This window comes from Galeopterus variegatus, unplaced genomic scaffold, assembly GCF_000696425.1.
Source record: "Galeopterus variegatus unplaced genomic scaffold, G_variegatus-3.0.2 Scaffold175, whole genome shotgun sequence".
NCBI classification, from domain to species: domain Eukaryota; kingdom Metazoa; phylum Chordata; class Mammalia; order Dermoptera; family Cynocephalidae; genus Galeopterus; species Galeopterus variegatus.
In genome coordinates this window covers 482327-499288 of record NW_007726286.1, presented here as the reverse complement: position 1 = coordinate 499288, position 16962 = coordinate 482327, and the positions used below count along the sequence as shown (strand labels likewise).

General features: G+C 38.8%; 1 protein-coding gene across 1 annotated transcript in view; it reads left to right on the top strand.

The window, feature by feature from the left end:
- Positions 1–1498: 1498 nt before the first annotated feature.
- Positions 1499–16962, top strand: part of RUNX2 (runt-related transcription factor 2) — a 127304-nt gene continuing 111840 nt past the window's right edge. Inside the window, exons 1-2 of the mRNA XM_008563601.1 lie at positions 1499–1659; positions 10527–10683. Coding sequence (XP_008561823.1) covers positions 1540–1659; positions 10527–10683 — 277 coding nt within the window. The 5' untranslated portion in view covers positions 1499–1539. The remainder of the gene's footprint in view (positions 1660–10526; positions 10684–16962) is intronic.

Below are 16962 nucleotides of genomic sequence, written 5' to 3'. Positions count from 1 at the left end.
GGCTCAACCATCTTCTTTTGTACTCCGAGGGGGAGGAATTCTAATTTTTCATTTATTTTATAAAATCACTTATTACTGTGTCAGCTACCTTATTAGTGATCTTTGAAACTTTGGCAACTGGTGATTCTTTTGCAAACACGTTTTAAAGCTTTGAAAGGTTTAAAAGATTTTGATAATAGCAAGATACATAACAGTACACAACGCAGAGGGTGAAATGGCCCCGCGCCCCTTTCTTGGGGTGTGATAGCCTCGAGCGGATTTCCCGGCTTCTGCGGGCGCAGCACATTGTTTTATTTGTTTTGAAAGCTCAGACTTTGAGGCTGGTCGGAGACACCCACGTGTTTCTGACTCTCATCAGCGTAATGATCGCCTTAGCCAAAGTCGTGTCTATATAAACCACAAAAACCTAATCATTAGAAATCCCAGCCTCCAAAAACCACATTTTAGGTAAAAACTGCCGCTTTTTTTCCCGCGCTCCTTCAGCCTCTTGACCACAACTTTTTGGGGATCCAAAGTCGCTTTTTAACGCTCGTTGAGAAATAAATACATAAATAAATAGCCACTGAAGCATTTTGAATTTTTTATTTTGTATTTTTAATTATTTTTTTTCCAGGAGCAGTGGGGAAGAAAGTTAAGACATCGGATTTAGTTTTAGATGCAGACTAGACTTTAATAAAAGATTGAAATTCATGGAAAACTGCTGGGGGGTTTCCCCAGCAAAGAATTTTGCAACTTATTTTAATCACCAAGCTGACAGTTTTCCAGTCCTTTAAAAAACTCATCCCTGTTCTCTAGGAATGAAAAGACTCAATATATAAGAAAAAAGACGTGTCCAGCCATCAAGTTGAGTTTCTAAAAGCTATTTTGACAACTCCCCCTCCCTCATTTTTTGAGTCACTTAAGACAAAAAACACCCAAACCCTGCAAAATCTTTCTTTTTTCCCGGGAACCGCTCAGCAGAGGTGGGGGGTGGGGTGGGGTGGGGAGGGTGAAGAGTGCTGAGAAGTCAGCACAGACGCTCAAGAATTTTCCTTCCTCCTCTCCTGAAGTTACAACGAAAAATAACGACAGTCAGATCAGCCCGCGGCTCTCCGGCGTCTCAGCTTCAACCTCGTCCGACTAAGAGGGGCTTCCTAGTCTTGGAGGTGGGGGGAGCAAGAGGACGCGACCAGGCGAGATCCCCCTAGACTGGGGCCGCCTCTCTCGGCTTCGCGAGCTGTGCACGGCGTGCGGGGGGCTTCTTCTCGCGGCCGGCGGGCGGCGGCAGCGGCTGCGATTCGTAGGCTCGAGATCCGTTGCCCTGAGATCCGCTGCCCGTGACTTACCTCCTGGCACCTTGAGGCGCGAGGGACAGGAGAGCTTTCAAATAGCAGAAGGAAGTGGATGCAAGGAGGTGGCGGTGAGAGGGCGAGAAGAGAAGGGAAAAGGAAGGAGCCGAGCCGGGGAGCCGGGCTGGCAGCCGCCGCGGGAGGAATCTGAGCGTGCAGCCGGCGCGGGGGGAGCGGCGGCTGGTTGCGGCCGCCGCACGACAACCGCACCATGGTGGAGATCATCGCCGACCACCCGGCCGAACTCGTACGCACGGACAGCCCCAACTTCCTGTGCTCCGTACTGCCCTCGCACTGGCGCTGCAACAAGACCCTGCCTGTGGCCTTCAAGGTAAGAGGCCACAGCCGCCCCCCGCCCCCGGCCGGGCGCCGCGGAACCTGCCAGCCGGTGTGTCCATGCCCATGGGGGCCATGCCCCAGACGTCCTCCAAGACCCCCTGCCTCGGAGGCTCTGACCTGAGAGACCCCCGGCTGGCCCTCTCCCTCTGGATGCCCCGGGGGGCTCAGGGCGCAGTCATTCCGCGCAAATCCCTCCCTCTCCCACCTGTGCGCGCTACCACCCCGACCTCAGTCTTGCCCCCCTTACCCGTTCATCACCCCTCAAGTCTTCCAGCCTTCATTCTAACCCACTCCTCTCCCTCTAGGATCCCCGAAGTGACCACTTTTTGCACCGCCAGCCTGACTTGCTCCACCCCTTCCCCATCCCCAGGGGCGAGAATCCCCTGCACTTTCCCCTGGGACTCTCACGTCCTCCTCCCCGGGCATCGCGGACGACCCGCACCGCGGGCTGCCTGTGCCGCCTCTCTCTGGGATTCTGCGCGCTCCCACTCGCTTCTCTTCCAGCCATACGTCTCTCAGCCGGTCTTGGCGTCTCTTCCTTGACCTGCTTGAGCTCAGCGGTCCCGGCCCCTCCCGGGCTCGAGGGCCGGCGTTCGCGGGGTGGCAGGCGCCGGGCGTTAGAGCCTGGGGCGGGGTAACTGCTGAGGCGCGTGGGCCTCATTACCGGTGCCCAGGAGGGTCCAGAGCAAACTTAGACACTGAGGGGCGAGGAGGACGGGGGCGTTTGTTCTGTTCGCTGACCCGCGGCAGTTCCCGTTACCGGGAGGAGGGCGGGGCCGCTGGGGTCTCCGCGCCCCGAGGCGGGGGAGCCCCTGGATCTGGGGTGCTGAACCCTCGAGTGAGTGGAGGCGCGGGCCGCGGCCAGGGGCTCGGGCTGTCTCTTCCAGCCCGGACCGAGCTCCCCACCTCACCCCGCCTGGAAGTGATGAGGGAAACCTGTGGAACAACTTCGGTTAGCCCCACTTGAAAACTGATGTGAAATTTTGCAGGTTTGCTTTAATATTTACAAATGTCTTAAATCTCAAAAATCCCTCCAGCTTCTGAAAGGTCGTGGGTGGCTCCTGCCCGTGGCCTGGGCGCGGAGGGAGTGAGCCGGTTGCTTGAGAGCGGCCCCCGTGCGCCTCACGGCCTCCTAGGCCCGCCCGGCCCGTTAGTTTGAGCGCGGGTGGCACCAGCGGGAGTCGCAGGCAGCCGCTGGGCAGGTTGAGGTTGGGTCTGAAGCTTCTCGCAGTAGTCCGATGGGTCCCCATAACGCGATCTCGATTTCCCGGGGGGGGGGGCAGCCCCCTCCACGGGGAGACGCGGAGCCCGCCGGGCCGAGCACACACTGGGTTGATAGGGAAATGGGTTCCCGGGTTGTCCACCGGGAGTAGACGCCAGGGGTGGAGGGGGCGGTGAGCCAGACATGGAGATGAGCACTCTCAAAGTGACGCCTCCGGCTCTTTCGCCTGTGAACTCGTGTAGGTGGGCCTGGGTTCCCTGGGTTGTGAGATCTGTGGAGAGCAGGGTAAGCAAGGCCTTGAGGGAAGGAAAAAAAGGGGAGGAATCATGCCAGTTCCTTTATGGTGGGCCCTGGGGCCAAACTCCCACGGGCCACTGGCAGTTCCCAGTTGTTGATCACCCCCCACCCCACGCACCAATTCAGATTCCGTGTGTGGGTGGGGTGGAAAGAAAGAGTCCAGGTCAATTAGAGCTGGTTATCTCGCTAGGTCTTATATCAGAACAGAAATCAAATGAATTGTTATGGAAAGGGGATGTTGCCTTCTGGGGCAAGTTTCATTTTGCAGTTGGCTCAAGATTTTTTTTTTTAACCGTCACATTTCTCCTTTTACAAACCACCCATTTTGTAGGTCAGTGTTTTCTTCCTTGAAATATGAAAAGCTCAGGATATATGTGAATTGTAGAAATTTAAATTTCCACGCAAAAGATATCTTTTATAATGTTCATCGTCTGAGGGCCCAGAATTTTCTAGTTAGCCTTATGTGAGGGTGGAAATGTTTCCACTAACCGCTTCCCCCACTAATCATCCCAAACCAAAAAAAAAAAAAAAAAAAAAAAAAAAAAAAAACCGGGGGGAAAAAAAAAAAAAAAAAACACAAAACTCATCACATAGGAAATACAAAAATTCTATTTGCTGATGAGACAATTGGGATGGGCCAATGTGTTATAAATTTATTAAAATACAGGACACAAAAAATATCATTTAGATTTTTGATGTTCTGTATACTGTTAAGGTGTAACTGTCAAGGTATAACTGTCTTGAACTATTCTCTTACGTTTATGATGCTGAATTGATTTTGAGCTGAGTATTTTGGATGGAAAGGATGTTTTTGGCATGAAGATAGAATGCAATTTAGTTTGGGCTATTCTCAGATATTTTGGTTGTTATGTAGGTTTCCTCACTACCACCCTTTTAAAATAACTTCGAAAATACATTTCTTTTTTTGCTGTTAATCATACTTGTTAATTATAGAGAATACATTTTTGTTATTTTATCCAGTAGACAGAGCATGGGTAACACAAGACCATATAAAATTGAATGTTTTAATTCCTATTAATTGAATAATGAATTCAGTTAACCTAAAACTTGACTCAGTGTTTTCCCACTCCCGTACCTGTGTTTAATGGAATTCAAAAAGTGGGTGATAGCTGAGATCCATTCACTATAGGACTTTTGTCTCTCTGCTGACAAAAATGTATAGATATTTGGAACGTCCAGATTTAGACAACAGTTTTTATCTCTTTCATCCGAATGATGTAAAAACAATTTACTTACCGTACTTTTGGAATAAAAGCCTGAGAACAGTAAGCTTTCTACACTCTTGCAATATAATCAAATGCATCTGCAATAAGGAAATAATGTGAAGTCTCCGTTTTAAAAGTGGTGACAGCAATTTGGCTATCATATTTGGAGCTATGTACAAAATCAATTATAGTGTTGTTGGGTACATAGCGGATAGGTAAATGCACTTAAAAACACACACACAGAACTTAATTGCTGAGAACTCTGGTATTCAAATCAATACAATATTTATTGAGCCCATATTTTATGTCTGTGACACTGAACTCAGCACTGCAGAGAATCAGAAATGAATTTAATAGACTGTTTTGATATAAGTTAATTTAAAATAGTGCTTCAACATGACATTGACAATGTATTGCATTAAGAGGTAAGTATGAGGGTACTTCAAAAAGTTCATGGAAAGATTCATATTATCTTTTAATTCTATATCTTTTCATGAACTTTTTGAAGCACCCTTGTAATGTATTAGTGTTGTTCATCTAATCTTGTTTTGGGATTATATAAAAATACATAATTCATTTAAATTCAACATTTAAAAATGGAAAAACAACTATTATACTTTATATAAAGTTGTTTAATAGCATTGTATTTTTAACAAAGTTCTGCAGTTTTGAAATGTTCAGTCTCCCCAGGTGTCAAGGAAATGGAAATATTTTTAACATTTCTTTCCGGTGTATCTCACTGAAAGCTTAAAATAGTTAAGGCATACTATTAGAGGATCCCAGGCCCTTTCTGTCCCAGATAATTCTAATGACAAAGAAGCAATCCAATTCAGGTTATTAGTTGATGGTCAACTAGAAATGGTTGGGAGAACATGTCAACCTGGCATCCAGTAGCACTCTTTTAGTTAGGGGTCTGTCAGCATTTCCACTGTGAAGCCTGGTTTTCAGGGTTCATAACTAAGTTGCTTTAAATAGCTTCAAGCTGAAATACTATGCAGAAATTTTAAGTCCAGATGTATATTTTAAAACTAAAAGTAGTGCAAAGCTATTGCGCTCTTTTAAGTTAGAGAACACTTGTCTATATATACTTACCAGTATCATGTTTTTCTGGCAATGTTAAAGAAAACACATTTTTAGATATATGATCTAGTACTCATAGTTAATTCTATATCTTTAATAATACCTTTCAGTATTCGTCAAAAGGAAAGTTTCAAAATGATGGAGCAATTTCTATTTGAAAATAATTTTTTGACAGCATTGGCCATTTTTCTCTCCTCAAAAACAAGTATGCAACTAATAAATAGTTGATAATAGTGAGTTGTATTTTTCCTACGTACTTAATGATCAGATTTTATGTTTGTATCTTTTTCAATCTAATTATACCTAAATAAGAGAAAATAGGTTATTAAACCTGTTAAATCCTTATTAAGCCTACTGCAAATTGTTATGCAAAATTATGTAAATCATAATAGATTTCAGGTTGTGTAAAGACAGACACATTTTTTGTGTTATGCCTTTAAATGCAATAAACCTTATTTAAAGTTAAATATTTTAGGATTAAATATATAAAACTTATTGGCCAGGTAGTCAGAACTAATAGTTTTAGATGGAAAATAAATATCCACAAAATTTTAGAAAACCTATATTTGAAAAAAATTATGGTAGATGTCTTTTATTATTTTTTCCCCTTTGGCACTACTGTTTGTATCCTTTCAAAATTCCAGAATATCCATTGTTAGATGATCTAAGCCATCTTGATACATGGCATATAAATTGCCGGCTTAAATTGAAATAATTTCTATCAAAATTTCTCTTTGACATATATTTTAAAAATTATGAAATGATATAGTGTATTTTTTTCTCTAGAATCCAACTGGCTTTTTCTAAATTCTGAGTTAAATTCTATAAATTTACTATAGAATTCCTTGAAATTTTGATAAAAGTTTTTGTAAAGTTATCTTTAAATAACTATTACAGAAATAAAATTTTTGCTTTTTGCAATTACTGTCTCACATCTCTTTATTACAAAAAAGATTTGATCAGATTCTATCTTGAAAAATAATTATATTACAATTATACTCTAAGTACAATGTGCCAAATGATGTTGGCCTGTGAGAATAATTGATTAGCTAAGACTAGACTTCTGTCCATAGAAATGTCATGGGCAATTTCAATTTCAATATAAGACCACAGAAACAATTTTAAGGGTCTGAGTTAATTCTCCATTGCTCCTCTTTCAGAATGATTCACAGTTTTAGTCATACGGAGTCTCATACAATATTTCAATAGCATTTTACTTTATTTTGTACAAGCCACATATCATGTGATTTAAATGCTAGTTATAGTGAGGTGAGCTAAATAAAGGAATTTTCTTTATTCTGAAATGTCAGGACAGAAAGTTATTTCTCTGCTTTCCATGAAGTTTCTTAAGTTTGTAGATTTTATATTTTGAAAACAACTAGGAATGTAATTGTTAAGGTTTCATCCCGAATTATTCTTTGCAGAGCTGTATTTTTGTATTGGGTACTATGGGAACAAATTTTAATTCGTGCTTACTCCTCACTAGTTAAAGAGAGATTTTTGACTGCTCTTTACCCCTTAAAATGTTTTTCCATTGCTTGGGTTTGGTACAGATGAAATGTGTAAAAATTTCTTGATTCTTCTTGTTTTCTTTTAGATAAACACAGTTGAGAATCTCTAAGGGAAACTTTTTAGCTTCAGAGATCTACTTTTTTAAAAAAAAACTCTCAAACATATAATTATACTTCTGATTTATATAAAGTCAAATACAGTACTTCTCCACCCACTCCTCCCCCAAACCCACACTCTTTTTTTTTTTCCTCTCCGAAAAACATTGGGCAGTCTGGTTTGGTAGAGTGAATAACAGAAAAAAACAATATATTTAGCCATTAAACTGGAGTTTAGCTTTAACAGGAAAGGTTGTCACTGCGTTGTCTTAGCATTTTTTTCAGGCCAATTTGTGAGAGCCTCATGTGAGACTCACACAACTTGTGATTATCTATTTGTTTTGTTGTTTTGTTAAATGCTATAGGTAAAACATACCAATATGTAATAGGTCATTATTATACTGCTTAAGCAAAGTAAAATGGATTTATGCATTTCACTCCTAGGGATCTTTATTTGTTTTGTTGTTTTGTTAAATGCTATAGGTAAAACATACCAATATGTAATACGGTCATTATTATACTGCTTAAGCAAAGTAAAATGGATTTATGCATTTCACTCCTAGGGATCTTTTCTTTTATATTTTCCCATATTGAATCAATTTTCCTTTCCTCCTAACAAAAAAAAAATCCATTATGTTAAAAATATGCAGTAAAATAATAATGTCCCAGAGCTCTTGAAACCCTTTATTTTGGGGCAGATTTCTTTATATTTTTCCCGAAATTTAGCCAGACTGGAATGAAACCCACCAATAGTCATCCTATATCTTTCAACAATACCAAAGAATATATCAGAACATGAAGTGAGTGAAGAGTCACATACTCAGTTGAACCCTATGTTTAGCAGATAGCAGACTTGGAAACAACGCTATGTTACCCTCCTTGTCTTGCAAAAGACATGTCATAATAATTATACTCTATACTTATATAGTATCTTCTACATTTTACAAACTTGAAAAAATTATTTTAAACTTATATTGGAAAATCGTGTTCCTGAAGATGAAGTTACTTGTGTGAAGTCATAGCAGATATATAGCAGAAATGGAAAACAAGTGGAGCCTCTTAATTTTTAGAGCATTCATTCTTTTCTAAACAGTACAACTTTTCTCCTGCCTTTATTAATATGCTTACTGGTTCCATATTAACTTTGACACAGAAGGCCACACAGTAGGTGTTAAAACACAATATTTTTGAGAGTACAAATTGTCAAACATTCAGATGAATACTGGCAAACATAGTCAATTATTTCAGTATTTTGAAATGTTCACATTTTTGGCATTCTGACTGAAAAATTGAAAAGCGCATTGCCTACATCAGGAGCATAGCACTAACTATATTCAGTAGCCACTTGAGGTACTAGATCAAATATACAAGGAAGAAATTTTGTTCTCAAGGGATTTACTCTTGACCTAGGAGACTTTTCAGATTGAGAATAACTATATACTCCAGATAAAGGGTAGTCAGATGATTCTTTCTTTTCTGGGATGGAAAGAGTTGTCAGAAAACTAGTTTGGAGCAAGGGCACATCGCTGTTAGTGAGGGATGCTGACTCAACCTTTAATTGATTCTCTCTCAGAGTTTTAGCTGGTAGATGCATGGCTGTGAGAAGTTGTGTTCTTTATGGAGCTCTTTTATTTATTTATTTATTTCAAAAATATTTATCAAACACTTACTATGTTCCGGGCACTGTTTTGAGAGCTTGGCATATAGTGGTAAACAAGATGATGAGGTTAAAGCCCTTCCATCATGTAGTTTCCAAACTAGCTTTGGGCTAGTATGTCAAAAGGAGTAGGTAGATCATTAATATACGTACACTGAAATGAGGATCACTTGAGTATAGTGGGATGCTACGGAAAGTGGGTTCTATAATTTAAGTAAAGCTTTACAATTTTTGAACTAACAAAGTGCTAAATGGAAGAAATGGAACTAAGAAACAGCCTAAGAGAAAAGTAAGAGTCACAAAAATATGGACAGTTTTTTTTGTTTGTTTGATTGTTTTCGTGGCTGGAGGAGAGGGTAAGGTGGAGGGGTGTTGGGCTAGGGATCATGGATGGGGGAGATTCAGTCCTGAAATATAGGTTTAGTGTCTGTTTTTATCACACCATAAGAAATCTGCTTTAATAAGAGTATGTAACAAGTATATTAGGAACATGGAATTAAATGCTTAGGTTTGTCTTATGGAAATCTTGACAAAGGAGGGAGTAGCACTAGAAGTAGAAAGGATAAAAGGGATGTTTGCCAGACAGGCAAGCACAAAGGGGTGACATTATCAGAGAGTAGTGGGCTACTTTAGCAGGACCCATTGCTTAATTACTATAAGAGCACGTGGAAGCTGAATAAAGAAGAGTTGGAAATAATCTGAATATAGGGTCCTGGAAGTTAGGTGAAATAAAGGATTGTTGTCAAGGGGCAGGTTCTCTGTAGTAGATTAAGAACAGTATATTTTATATATGTCAGTGAGGTATCTGCACCAATGTTCCCTTACCAGGCACTTACTTGCAAGTTAGCCCACCCAGGTTAAAGTGTGATTCCTAGCCTTGGAACAGAGAAAATGTTTGTTATCTCTAAAGACTGATTATTCAGGATCCTTGCTTAACTGGGTTAGTCTGCTTCAGATTAACTTTTGAAGATTAAGGAGGCAAATGTGTCATTCTAAGATGGCAGATGGGACAAAACAGAATAGAAGGCTAACGGCATATTTTTTGTCTATGCTACTCACTTGTCAATGATCATTCTACATCTAGTCTTTAAGCTTCATGATGGCTTTGGATATCCCACTGGGTCCTACTGCAGAGTGGTCATTCAGTAAATGTTTGTAATCTCATTGAAAGTTGAATATCTACCCCAAAGTAAGGTGATGAAATGTAGATGACCCCATATCTAGGGGTTCCATGTAGTCAGGAACTCCATGGTTTCACCTAAAAGTCTTCTTCCACAGAGCTGAACAGACTTTCTATTTTTAAGCCTGTGTTTGGGATAAGACTGTGCATGGGATAAGACTGTGCACATGATAAGAGTGTGCACACCTCAGGACTGTCCCTGAGAGGAAGGCTGCAGGCAGGCAGGCAATGCCTTAATATGTATGATGCAATCTGCAGATGGGGCATCAGCCTTCCTTCTGTGGCATAATTCCTATGGACAACCTAATATGGGGATTTAATAAAAATGTACATATATCCTGTGAAGAATCCAACAAGAAATAAAGGAAATTTCTGCCTGGTTTTGAAATGGGTGGACCCTGAAACTTTGGTCTATTTGAAGTGTTTGAAGAATATCATAACCCACATACAGATGCTTCACTACTGTCTGCCATTACTAGACTAGAGCAATGAGTCTTGATAAGACATATCCTTTACAATAAGAATATATTCTCAGTTTTTAAACTTTTCTGATATACCATTATTGTTGCTGTGTTTCCTGTTTTATGTAGGTGGTAGCCCTCGGAGAGGTACCAGATGGGACTGTGGTTACTGTCATGGCGGGTAATGATGAAAATTATTCTGCTGAGCTCCGAAATGCCTCTGCTGTTATGAAAAACCAAGTAGCAAGGTTCAACGATTTGAGATTTGTGGGCCGGAGTGGACGAGGTAGGTCTCTGATTTTTGATACTGATAATGGAATGAACGCTTTAGGGACTTCTGATGAAAAGTAGAGTGATCTGTATACAAATCAGCACCTTCTTTTACTGAGTAGAATTACTGAAGATTTGACTTAAATACATCCAGATGAAGTTGAGTGTTATTCTGAGTACTCAGACCTTTTTCATTTGTTTTATGATATTGAAAATTCAAAGAATGTTTTCAGAAGAACTAGCTCCTAATTTCACTGGGTGTGAGCATATAAGGAAAAGAAAAGAACAGTTGGAGGATCTAATTCTGAATTATGAGGAGTCAAATAACTGAGTAAATTGAGTGGCAAAAGGGAAAGAAAAATGAATGCATTGGATCAATTTCCTGATAATATCAATTTTGCTCTAAGTTGTTGCAAGGACAGCTAGCATAATGCTCTTCACTTATCACATATGTTACTTCTATATGATTTAACTTACTCTCATAATAAGAATCTATTAAAAATCATTTTTTTTACAGAAGGCTTTTCTTTTGAATAAGTGAATAATGTATTATTTATGTTAGAATGACTATGTAAAGTTGCCTAGACAGATTATCAGGACTCTAATAGTTCCACACTATATAAGGATTTCCACCATCTGAATCCGTATTCAAATATTGGGAATCCTTAAAAGGATCATAAAACAGGAAATAATCCCTTTTAGGGTTTTCACAGCTGTTTTATAAGTGGGGCTAATGTTTTTTAAAAAAGTCTCTAAAGAGACCATTATTTTAGTTTTTATTTACTTATTCTACAGAGAGTCTTTTACTAGTCATTCACCTGTTAGAAGTATTATGTACATTTATTTATTTATTAAATCTAATATTTCCATTTCAAGTATTTCAATAAGAATAGAGAAAATAGACGATTTTAGTTGAGGTGAAATAAAATTATAAAGCCCTATGGAATCACTTCAACCAGGTTTGAATCAGGAAATGAGAAGCACCAATTTTTAAACCATGTCTAATAATTGCTCTTTAGTTTGGATCAGATGTCAAGTTATTACCATTATAAAAACTTGATAAGGGAAATTCAAGTAAAGCTGTTTCCGATGAGTAGTTTTAGTTTACTTTCTAGGAACAGGGCCAAGAAGTTGTACTTTTTAACTTAAAAAAAAAAAAAGATGCATGCTAATGAGATACTGTCACTGAAAGGTTGTTTGAAATAAAATGAGGCTCACAGTCTCTGGTAGAATCAAAACTAAAGGGGTTATCTCTTCATCAGGTTTAGTTTACTTTCATTAAAAGGAAAAAAAAAGATACATCATATATCACTATAGACTGATTAGATTTGGTGTGTGTGTATGTGTCTATGTGTGTATTCAGTCTTTTTTTTTTTTTTTCTTTTTCTCCTTAGTTTCTCATGCAGGTCTGCAATATAATTAGTTTCTCTTTTTTTCTAGTAAGAATGAAGAAAAATGAACATGATGATTTACCTGTATGTTCGGAATCTTTCTTTTTCTGTAATATATTATTTTTTTAACTAGAGTAATGAATTTTAGTATTTAAAGGATTAGGTGCTATACCTAATTTTACTTTACAGATTCAAGTTAGTGTTTTCATTTATCTCGATTTTGTATTAAATAGATGCTGCATAACTTTTTCTGATCAATTTGAGTAGAAACTATGGCAAAGTGATAGTGTACTTTGTAAACCCTCAACATATTTATTTAAGAAACTTCAAAGAGAAACAAAGGGTGTGCACTGTTTTACTATATTGGCTTTCTGAGTTTTGGCTGGTTTCCCAAATAGCAATTTTTATATTTTTAAAAAAAGACAGACTTAACTGCTTGCAGACTTTTCACGCATGGAAGATGAAGAAAGCTTCTTTTGATGAAGTGTAATTATGTCCAAACAGAGCTGACCCCCTCCCCCTATATTTCTTATGATCTTAACTGAAGAAAGTAGGATTTTTCCTTTGAAGCAGCCGGGACTTGGTGGAGGATCTGAAATGCTACAGTCTGCTGCCAGAGGCAGGATGGAGAAATTGGTCCAGACTTGTCTTCGAGACTTAGATGGGGGGTGAGGGGGGTGGAGCGGGTGGAGAGAGAGAGAAAAATTGATTTATCACTAATAATAGATTTTTTTTATCACTACATTGACATTGAATGAAAGGAAACAGTAATATCAAGCAAAAATGAGGAGGGAAAAGGGACAGAGAACACTGATAAGAGATAACACTGAAAAAAATGTGTCAGTTTCAGTGGCAGGAAACCCTTTAACCGGCTTTTGTACCCTTGGTACCTGACATGCTTTATAACAGACTCTCTCCAACTTCCTCTTTGATTTTCACACGTCTACATTTCTCTTGAGTTATTAAGTCTGGATCAACATGATGATACCATTGTATTTTCTTTCTCAGCTTTAAAAATTTGGTTTTCAGTAGCATTAAAAAATAAAAAACACCAGGTTCCTTAAATATTATTCTGTTATTAAGTCTGGATCAACATGATGATACCATTGTATTTTCTTTCTCAGCTTTAAAAATTTTGTTTTCAGTAGCATTAAAAAATAAAAAGCACCAGGTTCCTTAAATATTATTCTTTTTTTTTTTTCTTTCCACTGGTAGAAACATAAACTCTCAGAAACTGAAAAACAGTCTTAGATTTATAAAGGAGTCACGTCACTACTCTGGCTTTATGTGTTGTCTTATGATCACAGCTTTTGAAAGTGCTTTGGAATAAAATTAGAGCATCAATGAAACTTGCATTAAGTTAGGAGTGGCTTATGGCTTTTAATTGCCTTTTCTTTTTTTTCCCCTTTATATTTTAAACAAAAGTGCTTAAAATGGCTTTGGTCCTTAAATTTTTTGGTGTACTTCCTCTCTTTTGACATCAGGCATGCTGCTTTTAATTTACAACCATTTTTGAGCATCTACAGTGTACAGAGCATGGTACTTGGTCAATTTAGAATACAATCCTGCTTATAGTCTTACCCCTCCTGACTATTCCTGGCAGCCCCTCAGGCTAGGTTGGAATTGTCTATCAGTGATAGTTCCCTATGATTATCTTAGGAAAGATATGACTTAAGGACATATTGCAGAACTAGTTCCTAGATGAAACTGTGGATGAGACAATTAGTTATAGGTATTAGTTATACTTAGTGCTAGCTCCTTAAGTAAGAGTCTGCATTTTAAAGTAAGAGCCAGCATTTTTATCACTTAAGTGATAAAAAATGGGATTTGGAAAAAAAATGTTTCAAATTTAAAAAATGTTTTAAATTGTGAATGCCTACATAAACATTTGACTTAGGAAATGCATTATTATTATAAGATGAAGAACGAGTTACCCAATTAGGCAGTAGTTTCTGAAAGTTTCTTCAATGTTACATACATATTTCTTCTGAAGAGACAATAAAAAGTAGAGGGAACCTCCTTGATTTTTGTTTTTGTTGTTAAAGTACATCTTGATCCTTAGGATTTGATTCTGGAAGACCATAGGTATACTTAAATACTTGATACCTCTCCAAGACCTATCTCTTTTTAAAGGAAGTTTCTTTAGAAAACTGGTTCTGCTCTGAGCTTTCAGATGTGTTATATTTGAAGGATGAATTGTATATTTGGCTTTTCTTCCTACATGAGGTGTTTGCCTAACTTTAGAAGAAACATAAATGACTTTTAATATCCTAAGTAAGTTGTAAAGGTCTGTATTAGTCCGTTTTGTGTTGCTATAACAGAAATACCTGAGACTGGCTAATTTATAAAGAACAGAGCTTTATTTGGCTTATGACTCTGGAACAGCTGCATCTGGCACGGGCCTCAGGCTGCTCCTACTCATGGTGGAAAGTGGCAGGCAGCTGGTGGGTACAAGCAGATCACATGGTGAGAGGAAGCAAGAGAGAGAGAGGAGGTGCCAGGGTCTTTTAAACAACCAGCTCTCGTGGGAACTAATAGAGCAAGTACTCACTCGTAAATTCCCCCTCCCCCAGGGAAAGCATTAATCCATTCTTGAGGGATCTTCCCCATGACTCAATCAGCTTCCAACACTGTCACTTTGAGGATCAGATTTCTGTGTGAGTTTCGGGGGACAACACATCCAAACTCTATCAAGGTCTAAAATAGAAATATTCCCAAAACGAGTTTAGATAAATTCATGGATAGTATCTCTAGCACGTTATTTAGAGACATTAAGGATAATTGAGATACATACATCCTTGATTTATGAAGATTAGTGCCATTGATAACAACTGCCTTCCAAAGACAGCTGCTGTTAGAAATGCAATCCTGGGTCCATGGACCACTAATTCGATGCAGAATGGCATTTTTTGATGTTAAGATGTAAAGTAACTTTCATTCTAGAGATTTAACCGTTTTACTCCCCCAGATCTTTCCATCGTTCTGAGGTCCTGATCTGGACCCAGTGCTTCCTAGTTGTTTTAGTCCGTTTTGTGTTGCTATAACAGAATTACCTGAGACTGGGTAATTTATAAAGGAAAGAGGTTTATTTGGCTTAAGATTCTGGGACAGCTGCATCTGACAGGGGCCTCAGGCTGCTTCTACTCATGGCGGAAAGTGGCAGTCAGCTGGCGGATACAAGCAGATCACATGGCAAGAAGAAGCGAGACAGAGGAGGTGACAGGGTCCTATATACAACAAGCTCTCACGGGAACTAATAGAGGAGAACTCACTCATTAATCCCCCCTCCCCCAGGGAGAGCATTAATCCATTCATAAGGGATCCGCCCCCATGACTCAATCAATTTCCAACACTGCCACATTGGAGATCAAATTTCCACATGAGTTTTGGAGGGGACAACACATCCAAACTCGATCACTAGTCAAGTTTCTAATCTCGATTTCTGTAGACTTTCAGTTTTCCATAACTAGTTCAGACTCCTGGCTACATTATTCTTTTGTTCATAATAAATTCTTTGTTCCCTAGGCAATTAAATTACTTAAATCTATGTAATATCCAATATATAGTAGATGAATATGATATATCAATGATCCTTTAAAAATAGGTGCTTTCATCATCCTGGCTAATTATTATGTTAGCCTATTTACTGTTTCTTGGGCACATAGTGTTGATTAGGGCACATCTAAAAATAAATTCCTTTTTTTTTTTTTTAGTTCTCTGGCAAAGTGGCAGAATGGAAGAATGAAAATAAAAAGAGCATTTATTTTAGGGTCTGAAAGGCCTGGGTTCAGATCCTGATTTTTTTTCACTTATTGGTTGTGTGACCTTGGATAAATTACTAAGCTTCTCTGAGCTTCAACTTCCTCATTTGTGAAATGGGGGTGATAAAGTATAGTCAAGGAGACTTAAAACTATACATACTCAGTAACAAATGATGTGTGTCTTAAACAGATTTTAGGAACTTACGTGGTCTGGGTTGAAAAGAAAACCCATTCACTGGACTTGACAGGCAAAGAACTGTTGTACATTAAGCCTTGTATATAACCTGTTTCATATTAAGCTTTGAAAAGATTGCATTAAACTTTGTATTGCTACATATTGTCTAAGATATGTGTTTTGATTTAATACCCTTAGCTTTCAGTAAAGGGAAAAAGACTGACCAAAAAACAAAGCAAAACAGTGAGCTTTTTAAAGGTCTGTTACGGAGCAGACTAAATGAGTACTCTGGCCCGAGATTGCTGAATGTTTTATTGAGTCACTGTTTCACGCCCACCTTTTCCTGTCTTGTAACAGTTTGCAGTTTTGACTATCTGACATGACTAACCGTTGCAAATCTAACTGATTACAACTGTCAGTGAGTCTGTGTAACAGAGTCTGGTATCTTCTTCTGGAAAAATCAGACATCCAAGTCTGCTACCAAACTTTTCTGTCGTTTTCCCCCTTTTATTCATTGCTTTTAGCTCATTAATTTGAAGCATTAGATGTAATACTTTAATGAAGCATACTCTCTGCTAATACTAAAAATTCATGTTTGTATTGAGAGATGCCATGTTCATTTAGTAAAAAAAATAACTCACTGTCAGGGAGTTATTTCAAGGTTTAACAGCAGGGATGTATGTTAGGGGAGGGGTGTGCAGGGAGGAGAAAAACTTTGTTCCAGTAATGATGAAATCATCATACCACAGGCACATTAAGGCCAGGACAGGAGACACTGGCTCCTGTTAAAATGATTCCCATAAGAACTTTGCTCTTTCATCTTCTTATTGTAGTGCAGTTAAGCAAATGAAATGCTAAAACCATGTGAAGTCAATAACATAATCAACAATAATTTACTATTGTTCTTTCATGAGGTCGTGACCTAATCCTAAATAAAGATTTCTAAAATTATCTATGCTTGGATGTAT